This window comes from Leucoraja erinacea, chromosome 12 (assembly GCF_028641065.1).
Source record: "Leucoraja erinacea ecotype New England chromosome 12, Leri_hhj_1, whole genome shotgun sequence".
Classification (NCBI taxonomy): Eukaryota; Metazoa; Chordata; class Chondrichthyes; order Rajiformes; family Rajidae; genus Leucoraja; species Leucoraja erinaceus.
In genome coordinates this window covers 41,923,111-41,935,870 of record NC_073388.1, presented here as the reverse complement: position 1 = coordinate 41,935,870, position 12,760 = coordinate 41,923,111, and the positions used below count along the sequence as shown (strand labels likewise).

The following is a 12,760-nucleotide window of genomic DNA, read 5'->3' as shown; positions in this document are numbered from 1 at the left end:
CCTATTAAGGCATGTTGCAAAGAAGAAGACACAAAGTTCTGGAGTACCTCATCAATTCAGCAGCATCTCTGGAGAATATAGATGGGCGATGTTTCAGGTTGGGACCCTTCTTCAGACTGATTGTGGTTGAAGAGGGGGGTAAAAGCCGGAAGAGTGGTGGGGGCAGGACAAGTTTGGTGAGTGATAGGTGGATATAAGTGAGGGTTTTTTTTTTTATTGGCAGGAAGTTGTGCTAAAGTCAGAGATGAAAAGACAAAAATTGTGAGATAAGGAGATAGGGATTTGAGGAGTGATTTGTGAAGCTAGAGGAAGGAATATAGGTGGAACGGGACAGGGTCAGAAGGGGAAGGGGAGAAATGTGTGTGAATCCAGGTGGGGCACAGGGAACAGGGGAAAAATGAGAGAGAGAGGGGGGGAGGGGGTGCTAGTAGGTTAGTTACCAAAAATTGGAGAATACCAATTGGAGAATGTCAATGGAGTTTGGCCGCACGGGTTTTCTCTGGGTATCCTCGTACACTCCAAAAACGTGCAGGTTTGTGGGTTAATTAGCTTTTATAAATTGTAAATTGGTCCTAGTGTGTAGGATAGTGCTGGTGTACAGGTTGATCACTCGACATTGCAGACTCAGTGGGACAAAGACCCTGTTTCCGTGCTGTATCTCTAAAGTCTAAACTCAGTATTCTCCATCGTCCAAGGAAGAAGCTTCAGAATGTAGAACCAATGACCTGCAGATACTAGTTCACACAAAAGAACACAAAATGGTGGAGCAACTCAGCGGTTCAGGCAGTATCTCCAGAGAACATGGAGAGTTGATGTTTTGGTTCAGGATTCTTCTACAGATTTTGATCAGTTGGCATTCTCTTTCCATTTATAGTCACACATATGTTGATGAGCACCAATTGTAATTGTTTACAGGGCAGTAGGAAAATAGGAAATTGGACTTGGAGGAGATGCAGTGTGGCGATACCGTCTTGATTTACTGAAGCTTATTAAGTTGTAGCAACTTGGAAAGCAGGAATCAATTGTACCACAAGTATTCACAACTGCGTGATTAAATCCCAGACATCCAACTTTTCTCCTTGCAAGCCAAGTGTTCTGATCCAGCATTATCAACAAAGGTGGAATAGAAATGAGCGGTTAATTGCTGGCATTTGGGCATTGGGATATGAGCTCATTGCCAGATGGGCATGATGCCAAGATTTTAGTTTGCTGGTTTCTTTCTGTTTTTAAAATTGTGAAGAGCTTTCGTCCCCTGGCCCAGGGCCAAATAAATACCAAAAGGAGAAGGAAGTCAAGGTTAATTTCTCAAAGGCTGAAGGTTTTACTTGGCTACTTCTCAACTAGATTCAGATCTGGAGATGTTCTACGAAAGTCAAGTGATGGGACTGATGACCTCTAAGGTACCTCTGCCAGGTACCTCTGCTAAGGTACCTCGGGGGCAGTGCCCCTCACCCTGAACACCACCACAACTAGTTTAATGCTTTATGAGATGCTGATAAGACCACATTTGGAAATTTGTAAAAGGTTCCCGACCTAAAACGTCACCTATCTCTTTTCTCCACAGATGCTGCCTGACCCGCTGAGTTACTCCAGCACTTTGTGTCTGTCTTAGGAATATTGTTTTGGGCCCCATATCAGAGGAAGGATGTGCCTGCATTAGAGATGGTCCAGAGGATGTTTACAAGGATGATCCTGGGGATGATCAGGTTAACATATGAGGAGTGTGTGATGGCTCTGGGTCTGTATTCGCTAGAGTTTAGAAGGATGAGTGGACAATCTCATTGAAACTTACTGAATAATGAAAGGCCAAGAAAGGCTATGAACAGGATGTTTCTAGTAATGGGAGAGTCCACGATCAGAGGGCACAGCCTCAGAATAAAAGGTTGCACCTTTGGAATGGAGACGAGGAGGAATTTCTTTAGCCAGAGGAAGTTGAACCTGTGCACTTTATTGCCACAGATGGCTGTGGAGGCCAAGTCATTGGATATTTTTAAGGCAGAGATTGATAGGTTCTTGATTAGTAAGGGTGTCAAAGTTTATGGGGAGAAAGTAGAAGAATGGGGTTGAGAAAGAAAAATAGATCAGCCATGATTAATGGCGGATCAGTCCCGATGGAACAAATGACCTAATGCTACTCCTGTGTCTTATGATCTTATAAAAACATAAACAAAAATTAGACCATTTCTTCTGACAATTGTATTTTAGGAAGAATAATTTCTAAAGACACCACTCTAAACTCTATTTGCCAACTGCCTGTTCCACCCTTCTCTTAGGCCTTCACCAGCAGCCAGACTGAAGTGTTCACATCTCAGTGCTCTACTTGCCAAACTCTACATCACCAGGATAGTTTGTGACCAAAAGTGGCCACCACCATGAGAAACTCAGCTCACTGGAGACCGAAATGTTACCCACACTTAGTTAGCTCCAGGTGACGCCATCTCCCATGTTCTCCTGTCCACCCCACAACCTGCATGAACATACTGATCCACTCTATGAATTTATACTGATCCTAACGCTATTGTAACTTCTCATCTCATATTTGATGAGAACATACATGACATGATTGGCAAATTTGCAGATGTGGATGGTATCGTAGGGAGTGAAGATGGTTGTCAAAAATTGCAGCAGGGTCTTGATCGGTTTGGAGGGTGGGTTGAGGAAAGGTTCACGGAATTTAATACAGAGAAATGTGAGGTGTTGCATTTTGGTAAGACTAACATGGACAGGACCTACACAGTGAATGGTAGGCCTATGGGGAGTTTTGTAGAGCAGAGGGATCTAGGAATGCAGGTACATAGTTTGTTGAAAGTGGCACCACAGGTAGATAGGGTGGTCAAAAGGCTTTTGGCACATTGATCTTCATCAGTCAGAGTATTGAGTATAGCAGTTGGGATGTCATGTTACAATTATACAAGACTTTGGTGTGGCCACATTTAGAGTATTGTGTTCAGTTTTGGTCACCATGCTATCGGAAAGATGTTGTCAAGCTGGAAAGGTTGCAGAGATTTACAAGGATATTGCCAGGACTTGAGGGCCTGGGCTATAGGGAGAGGTTGAGCAGGCTAGGACTATTCCTTGGAACGCAGGAGGATGAAGGGTGATCCTATGGATGTGTACAAAATCATGAGAGGAATAGATCGGGTAAACGCACAGGGTCTCTTGCCCAGAGGAGGGGAATCGAGTGCATGACAACATAGGTTTAAGGGGGGAAAGATTTAATAGGAACCTGAGGAGTACTTTTTTAGACAAAGGGTGGTGGGTGCATGGAACAAACTGCCAGAGGAGGTGGATGAGGCAGGTACTATTGCAACACTTATGAAACGTTTAGTTATATGGATAGGACAGGTTTAGAGGCAAAACGTAAGCAGGTGGGACTAGTGTACTATAGATGGGACAGGTTGGTTGGTGTGGGTAAGTTGGGCAGAAGGGCCTATTTCCACGCTGTATGACTTTATGACTATCAGTGTATGGATGAGGGGAAAGGAGCAGGGTGGAGCCACAAAGAACTGCAGATGCTAGTTTACAAAAACAGACACAAAGTGCTGGAGTAACTAAGTATGTCAGGCAGCATCTCTGGAGAACTTGGATAAACAAGGAACTGCAGATGCTGGTTTGCAAAAAGGAAGACACAGTATTGGAGTAACATTAGGCAAGTTGGGCCGAAGGGCCTGTTTCCACGCTGTACGACTATGACTATTTATCAGAAGACGAGAAAGGGTACAAAACTCCTCACTCGCTACTTGTAATGGAATATTTGTAGCGCTCGGCTGTTCATTGACTTTGTAGAGTAATGGAAATGATCGATAACAAGTGGACAAAGTGATGATCCAGGTGAAAAAGAAATCAGCTGCTCTCAATAAATTGTTCACCACAGCAAACAAATTAAGAGACAACTGTACTAGATTAATTAAATATTGATTGGATGCCGTGTCACTGAAGGACTTTACATCGTCAGTGCTGTTGGCTTTGAGTGCTAATCAATAAAATGCCCAAGAAACAGGGCACCCAAGCATTTAGTGCTCAGCTTCCACCAGGCAAGTTTAGCAGGTGGGTTCACCATATGATCTTTGTGTGTGACACTAGACAAAGACCAATCCTCATTGACACCTCAAGATAAGGATTGATTGCACGTAGTAATTTCTCCTATAGCAACTAACAAGGCAAAGGAAACAGGGCAGCAAGTAGCGTCTGAAGAAGGGTTCCGACCCGAAACGTCACCCATCCTTTTTCTCCAGAGATGCTGCCTGACCCGCTGAGTTACTCCAGCACTTTGTGTCCATCTTTGGTATAAACCAGCCTCTGCAGTTCCTTCCGATGCAGCATAGTGGTGTAGCTGGTAGAGCCGCTGTCTCACAATGTCAGAGATCTGGGTTCGACCCTGACCTCGGGTGTTGTCTGTGTGGAGTTTGCACATTTTCCACCAGGTTCATTTGCATGCATTTTCTCCGGGTACTCCAGTTTCCTCCCACATCCCACAGACTTGCAGGTTTGTAGGTTAATTGGCTTCTGTAAAATTGTCTCTTATGTGTGGGGAATGGACGGGAAACTGGGATAACATAGAAAAAGTGATCAATGGTTAGCGTGGACTCAGTGGGCCGCGGGGCTTGCTTCCTTGCTATATCTTAAACTAAACTTAGAGCTTTCTACTTAAATCGAATCATTGCACAAGGGAAATGTCAATGGCCTGGGAATCTTTCAGATACAAGTGGCATTTGTAGACCACCTTTGGAGATGTGTTGCACCAAGGTGTCGGGACGTTTACCAAATGTTGGGCTAAAGAGGAGATGGAGTGGGAGAGTGCAAAGCACAGTTGTTGTGGAGGAAAGACTGAAGTAGGAGTTACACAAGAGGCCAGATTTGGAGAAGTATGGGGCTTGCAGAGAGAAAACAAGGGAATTTCATTTGCAAAGGTGAAAATCTTTAAATTGCAGTCTTATCAACTCAGGATGTGTTGAAGGTGAGGAAATACAGGAGAGAAGGGTGGGATTTAATTTGGGTTATGATCATGATAGCATGGTGTTTGGGTCAGTTTAAGTTCATGGATGTTGGGAGGCAATCAAGAGAACATGGGAGATTGCCTCACCTTGGGTCACAGAGTCAGAGTCTTACAGCATGGAAACATCCTCTTCAGCCCAACTTGCCCACAAAGACCAACATGTCCCATCAACACTAGTCCCACCTGCCTGCATTTGTCCCATATCCCTGTAAACCAGTATATCTTTATTGTTATTTCCCGAGTACTCACATACCCAGAGGAAACAAAAAAACGTTGCTCAACCAGTGTCCGTTCAGTGTGCAGTACAAATAACAACAAGTAAATAGAAATAAAAATACATATATCATGAACAAATTAAATTAGAGTGTTTAATTTAATTTGTTCATGATATATGTATTTTTATTTCTATTTACTTGTTGTTATTTGTACTGCACACTGAACGGACACTGGTTGAGCAACGTTTTTTTGTTTCCTCTGGGTATGTGAGTACTCAGGAAATAACAATAAAGATATACTGATACTGATACTGATAAACCTCTCTGTGCTGGCTGTACGGAGTTTGTAGGTTCTCTCTGTGATGCCGTGGGTTTTCTCCAGGTGCTCCAGTTTCCTCTCACATCCCAAGGACATCCTGGTTTGTAGGCTAATTGGCTTCTATGTAATCCCTAGCATGTAGGGTAGAACTAGTGTTTGGGATGATCGCTAGTCGGTGCGGACTCGGTGGGCCGAAGAGCCTGTTTCCACACTGTATCTCAAAAATCCCTGAAAAGGTGTTGTTGTACAGCCATATATTCATCAGACTACTGATGATATTGTTTTCCACACGACTTTTACAAACATCTGAGGTAGCAGAGAGGTGAACAGGTTGCATGAAAACTGGCACTGTTAAAAGTACAACACATCATTAGTTCCACAATGAAGTGCCAGCATTGAGTTTTGTGCTCTGGAGAAGGAATGCAACCCAACAATTTCTATCTCCGGAGACAGCAGAGTATCAACCGAACTTCTGGTGCCTGACCTCCCTTAACGTTTCATAAACACAGGGGAAAAAGATATAGACTATTGTTCATCATGGTCTTGAGACTTAACTTTAGACTTTGGAAACAGGCCCTTCGGCCCACTGAATCCGTGCCAACCAAATGGTGCACGAACACTATCCTACACACATCAGGGACAATTTTATAATTTCACCAAAGCCCAATTAACCTACAAAACTGTACGTCTTTGGAGTGTGGGAGGAAACCGGAACACCTGGCAGAAAACGCACATGGTCCCAGGGATAACATACAAACTCTGTACAGACAGTACCCGTAATCAGGATTGAACCCAGGTCCATGGGGCTGTAAGGCAGCAACTCCACCACCGCGTCACTGTGCTGCCTTAATGGGCATTAAATCACTGATTTGTTCCTTCTGTACAAATCTAATTTCAAAGCCAAGTTCAATCATTTCCCAGTTGGGAGACTGGCAGTGAGTGTCACTGCCATGCTGCTAATTATGAGTGAGCTATGCCCACAACCTTTTCTCCATTGGGCTAATGATGTACCACATAAACATTTGGAAAGGCAATGCTTTAAGGCCTTCAGTTGCCACGCTCATTAAAGTGAAAAGAAAGCCTGGAAAATCGTGCTGAATTACAGTAAAACCATACGAACAGATGCTGATAGTAATTAAATTGATTTATGTCCTCCTTCGATGTTCAAAGCTGACAGTTCTCTACAATTTACCTTGCGTACAGCATCCTTTTTTTTCAAACCCTGAAGTATCACAGATCCTCCAAATGATATATACACAACCCTCGAGTGTGCGTTCAATTGATATTTATTGTACGTTCTATTGGAATGATGAGTTGATGGCCTGTAAACCAATGGCGCTGAACAAGGTCACGGGTCTCTGTGTGTTCATTTGTATTAATGTCACTAGCCAAAGCTCTGTGCTCAGACAACTGTTACAAACCAGCAAAGAATCCACATCAGCTTCTTCACGATAAATAAATAAGATAGATGTGCAGCACAGTGTCGAGCGGTAAAGTGCTAGTGTACGGGGTGATCACTGGCCGGTGAAGATTCGGTGGGCTGAAGGGCCTGTTTCCACCTTGTATCCCTGCAGTCTAAAGTAATGTAAAGTCTAACGTAAGGGGTGGCACAGTGGCACTACGGTAGAGCTGCTACCTTACAACACCAGAGATCTGGGTTTGATCCAGACTACAGGTGCTGTCTGTATGAAGTTTATACATTCTCCCTGTAACCTGCGTGGGTTTTCTCTGGTACTTCGTTTTCCTCCCACATCGCAAAGACGTGCAGGTTTGCAGGTTAATTGGCTCCTGTAAATTGCCCCTAGTGTGTAGGATAGAACGAGTGCAAGGTTGATTATTGGTCGGCATGGAATCGACGGGCCGAAAGGTTGTATCACTAAAGTAAGCTAAACTAAATATTCCCTGCCTGACATAGTCATAGAGCATGGAAATAGGCCCTTCAGCCCAACATCCATGCCGACCAAAATGCCCCATCTATGCTAGTCCCATATCCTTCTGAACATTTCCTATCCTTGTACAAGTCCAAGTATCTTTCAAATACTGTTATAGTACCTGCCTTAACTAGCTCCTCTGGCAACTTGTTCCATATACCCTCCACCCTCAGTGAAAACATTGTCCCTCTGGTTCCTATTAACTCTTTCCCCTCTCACCTCAGTCCTCTATCCTCTGATCCATGATTCCAGATAAAAGACTGTGCATTCACCTTATCTATTCCCCTCATAATTATATACAGTCGTATGATTTCCTTTCATCTGTGGCTCTATTTTAACATATAAAACATGAAAGGAATATAACATATATATGTAATTTACATTTCATGGGTCTCCGTAACTATTGTAAGTACTATGTATCATGAATCCAAATGTTGTAACATGCATATGGATATATAAGGTGCACCCTGCTCTTTTTAATTATGCATCGTTGGGAGACTTGGTGACATTAGAATCTAACTCCACAGTGAAAATGTCAAAGACTAGAGGCCACAGCTTTAAGGTGAGAGGGGCAAAGTTTAAAGGAGATGTGCGGGGCAAGTTTTTTACACATAGGGTGGTGGGTACCTGGAACATGCTGCCAGGGGTAGTGGTGGAGGTGGTATAATATTGGCATTTAAGAAGCTTTTAGATAGGCACACAAATATGCAGGGAATGGAGCGATGGGAATCATGTGCGGGCAGGCGAGATCAGTTGAACTTGGCATCATGTTCGGCACAGATATTGTGTTGTGAAATGCCTGTTTCTGTGCTGTACTGTTCTATGTTCTACGTTTATCACTATGACCATAAAAACTAAGTGCTTTAATATTTGTTGGATTTAATAGCTACCAATGGAAGATTCTGCGGTACTGGGAATTTTCACCTAAAAATCCTTTGAAAGATTTGATAGTTCCTGGAATGCTGCCCTTTCCATTATTTTACAATAGGCTAGAGAGGATCACAGTGACTGTATCGAACTGCAGTCCGGCTCAGGGAATAGTTAAATTACGGAATTATTTTCCTGATTTCTCCTGCCCTTTGCTTGCCTCTCCTCCATTACGACTCGAGTCAAAGCTTTTGGCCCTAATATTTCCTTATATGGTTCAGCAAAACTTTTTTTTGATAATGCTCCAGTGAGGAGCCTTGGAATATCTCACTGCATTAATAGGCGCATATAAACATTGCTGTGATTCTACGCTCAGGAATGCCTAGGCATCTGGAATGGGTCGCTGCTTCGTGTACAGGCCACTGATTCTCTAAAGTTGCCAAATTCCTTTTAAGAGAGAGCTGTGCTTGCTTTTGGTCGTTCTTGAGGTAACTTGGTGCAAGGAGTAGACACAAAGTGCTGGAGTAACTTCAGCCTTCAAACCAATGCACAAAGCCACTCAATCCATGACAGTTCACTGGCGACCTCCCTCTTGTACCAAATGTGTCGAAAGGGACTGCAGATGCTGGTACATACCGCAGATAGACACAAAAGTGTTGGACTAACTCAGCAGGTCAGGCAGCATCTATGGAGAAGAAGGATGGGTGAAGTTTCGGGTTCAGGCCGTTCTTCTGTCTGAGGATGTCTGCCACCCAGCCTTTTCCTCCAGAGATGCAGCCAGACCCGCTGAGTTACTCCAAAAGTTTGTGTCTATCCTCAGTATATACCAGCATCTGCAGTGGGTCGACGGACCTGTTTCTGTGTTGTACAACTCTATATCTTCAAAAAAAGTATTTAGTTAATTTAATACCTATTCATTCACTGTTGAAACAAGCCCTTCGGCCCAGCTTTCCATTGCAACCAATGTGCCCCATTTACACGTCTCAACTGCCCACTTTTGACCCATATCCATGTAAACCTATTTTATCCATGTACCTGTTCAAATGTTTTTTAAATGTTGTGATGGTACTTGCCTCAACTACCTCCTCCGGTAGCCCGTTGCATACACCCACCGTCCTTTGTGTAAAAAAGTTAACACTCAAGTTCCTGTTAAATCTTTCCCCCCTCACCTTAAACCTTCGTCCCCTGGTTATTGATTCCTGTTGAGAGACTCTAAGCACCTCTCCCCTCTCTGGCATGAAGAGCTATAAGCCTCTTGAGCTGATGAACAATCAGATCTGAACCGCATTAAAAAAAAAAATCTATAGGTAGTCGTTTCTTTCAATTACATAGCACTTTCAATTCTTGGTCTGCCCCTTCAGAACGTTTGAAAACCAGGCAATATAATGAATAAATTAGATAGATTCCAATCATCTCTGCAACCTGCTCCAATGCAACATGTTGCTGAGACCCCTGCGCTCCACGAAATTTGACCTCATGTCCATCACCAATTCCTTCACTCCAACATTGGTACATTTATCTTCAGCTATTTGGGCCCAAGTCTCTGCAAATCTCTCCCAAAATCATTCTACCTCTCTAGCTCACCTTTTTATATTTGAATTGAAAGATACAACATGGAAACAGGCCCTTCAGCCTGCCAGGTCTACGCTGTCCAACAGCCACCCGTTCGCATGAGTTCCATATTATCCCATTTTTCATCTACTCTCGACACATCAGGGGGCAATTTACTGAGGGCCAATTAACTTACAAACCTGCACATCTTTGGGTTGTGGGAGCAAACAGGAGCACCCAGAGGAAACCCATTTGGTCACAGAGAGAACGTGCAAACTCCGCACAGACAGTACCCAATTTCAGAATCTAACGCGGGTCTCTGACGCTGTGAGGTAGCAGCTCTACCAGCTGTACCATTCTGTGCCTGTCAGCCATTTTCTTTTATAGCTTAGTATCATATTTTTATTAGAGTCATGGTCATGCAGCAATGAAACAGGCCCTTCAGCCCAACTCATCCATGCTGACCAAGATGCCCCATCAGAGTTACTCCCATTTGCCTGCATTTGGCCCATGTCCCTTTAAACCTTTCCTATCCATGTACTTGTGCAAATTTATATAAAATACTGTTATAGTGCCTGCCTCAACTACCTCCTCAAGCAGCTCATTCCATAAACCCACCACCTTTGTGTGAGAAAGTTGACCCCCAGGCTCCTATTAAAACTTTCCCCTGACACCTTAAACCTGTCATCTTGATTCACCTAATCTGGGTAAAATACCCAGTGCATCTGCATTAACTATTCCCCTCATGATTTTGAGTCTGAAGAATGGTCTCGATCTGAAACATCACCTATTCCTTTTCTCCAGAGATGCTGCCTCATCCATTGAGTTACTACAGCTTTTTGCGTCTATCGATGATGTTATACGTGTCTGAATATGCCGTTGAGGTACTTTTGTCCCACATCATAATACCAGGCAATTGTGCTTTTGTTTACCTGTTCACTCTCTTCCTCGTCACTGCTAAGCTTCAAGTCATCTTCCAGCATCCTACAAAATAAAAGAAGTAATTGTATGTTAAAATTGTCCCTTAGATGGCTGCGAGATGTTATAATCATAACAATACAAGACAGAAGCATGTGGACCCATTAGCCCCTTTAAACTGTTAGGCTTTAGAGATACAGTGTTGGAACAGACCCTTCGGCCCACCAAGTCCGTGCCAACAAGCGATCACCCCGTACACTAGCACTATCCTACACCGGAGGGACAATACTGTACAGACAGTATCTGTGGTCAGAATCAAACTTGTGTCTCTGCCACTGTAGGGCAGCAACTACGTCTGTGTCACTGTGCCCCCTTGTGCCTGCTACACTGTTCGATAAGATCATGCCTGATCTAATCTTGGCCTCAACATCATTTCCTTGCTCCGTACATTCTCTCTCCCCCTTGATTCCATGGTCTGTCAAACTTTGTGTGCATGCGAGTCCATCATCACTGGGCTCTGGGGTAGAGGGCTCCAAAGATTTACCATCCCATGAGAAGAAATTTATGAAATGGTGACCCCAGTTCTAGACACTCCCATCAGGGGAAGGGTCCTCTCAAGCATCCTCCTTGGAATATTTATTTCAAGTTCCATGGGCTACAGGTCCAATCTAAACCCTTCTTTATTGTCAACAATTCCATCACCCCATAAAATGATGCAGCATGGAATCAATCCATTATGTTCAGCATGGACGTTGTGGGCCGAAGGGCCTTTTCTTGTGCTGTTCTATTCTATATTCTCACCAATGTATCTCTGTTGACTCATTGAAGAAACTCCCCCAGTAGTTCTACTCCAACCGTTGTATCCCCAGCAATATGTTGTTATGCCCCCCTCAAACATTTAGTCAATTCCCTTCTGAAGGCTACCATCGTGTCCACATCCAACACCATTCAGGCAGAGAGCAAGCAAACATGAAAAATATCTTATCTTCACCTTCCCTTCCTTTTCCTCAGTTAATTACATTAAATCCTGTACATTGGCGATACCGAGCATAGACTTGGCGACTGTTACACCGAACACTTGTGCTCGGCCCGCCAAGGACTACCAGATCTCCCAGTTAGTAACCATTTTAACTCCCCTTCCCATTCCCACTGACCTTTCTGTCCTGGGCCTCCTCCACTATCAGTGTGAAGCCACACGCAAACTCGACGAACAACACCTCATATTCCACTTGGGTAGCTTACAACTCAGCGATATGAACATTGAATTCTCCAATTTTAGGTGACCTCTAATAACCCCGCCCCTCCCCCTCCCCTTTCTACACTCTCCTCCCCTTTCGCCTCCCCCTCACCTTTCCCCTCCCCTTTCCCCTCCCCTTTCTCCTTCCCATCCTGTTTCTTCCACCCTCCATTGTGCTCCACCTGGACTTTACTACTGATTTCTCCACCCCCTCCCCTTCCACCTACATTCCTTCCTCTGGCTTTACAATTCACAACAATCCTTTTGTCTCACGCCTTGTTTTTCCATCTCTGGCCTTTGTCATTAGTTCATGTCAAAGGAGCAGAGTTAGGCCATTCTGCAATTCAATCATGGCTGATCTCTCTTTCCCTCTCAACCCCATTCTCCTGCTTTCTCCCCATAACTTTTAACACCTTTCTAAACAAGGACCTGTACAACCATCTGCCTATCATAACCTTCCTCCCTCACCTGTGTTCACTTATTACCTGCCATGCCTTGTCCTGTCTCTCCTAGCATTCTGCCCTCCCTATAATCATTCTGAAGAAAGTTCCCAACCTGAAACGTCACCTATCCATATTCTTAGTGATACTGCCTGACCCACTGAGTTACTCCAGCACTTTGTGTCTTTTTTTTGGGTAAACCAGTATCTGCAGTTCTTTGTTTCTACTTTTAATTTTTGTTCCTTGGTTACCGCAGCTGAGATCGGAGGACTGTAAGCCAGACATG

At 43.9% G+C, this 12,760-nt stretch overlaps 1 protein-coding gene across 4 annotated transcripts in view; it reads right to left on the bottom strand.

Moving 5' to 3' along the window:
• aff2 (AF4/FMR2 family, member 2) overlaps nt 1–12,760 on the bottom strand; it is a 452,626-nt gene that overhangs the window by 107,063 nt on the left and 332,803 nt on the right. For all 4 annotated transcript variants that reach the window (XM_055643996.1, XM_055643998.1, XM_055643997.1 and 1 more), the window contains one exon: nt 10,812–10,863. In XM_055643996.1, coding sequence (XP_055499971.1) covers nt 10,812–10,863 — 52 coding nt within the window. The remainder of the gene's footprint in view (nt 1–10,811; nt 10,864–12,760) is intronic.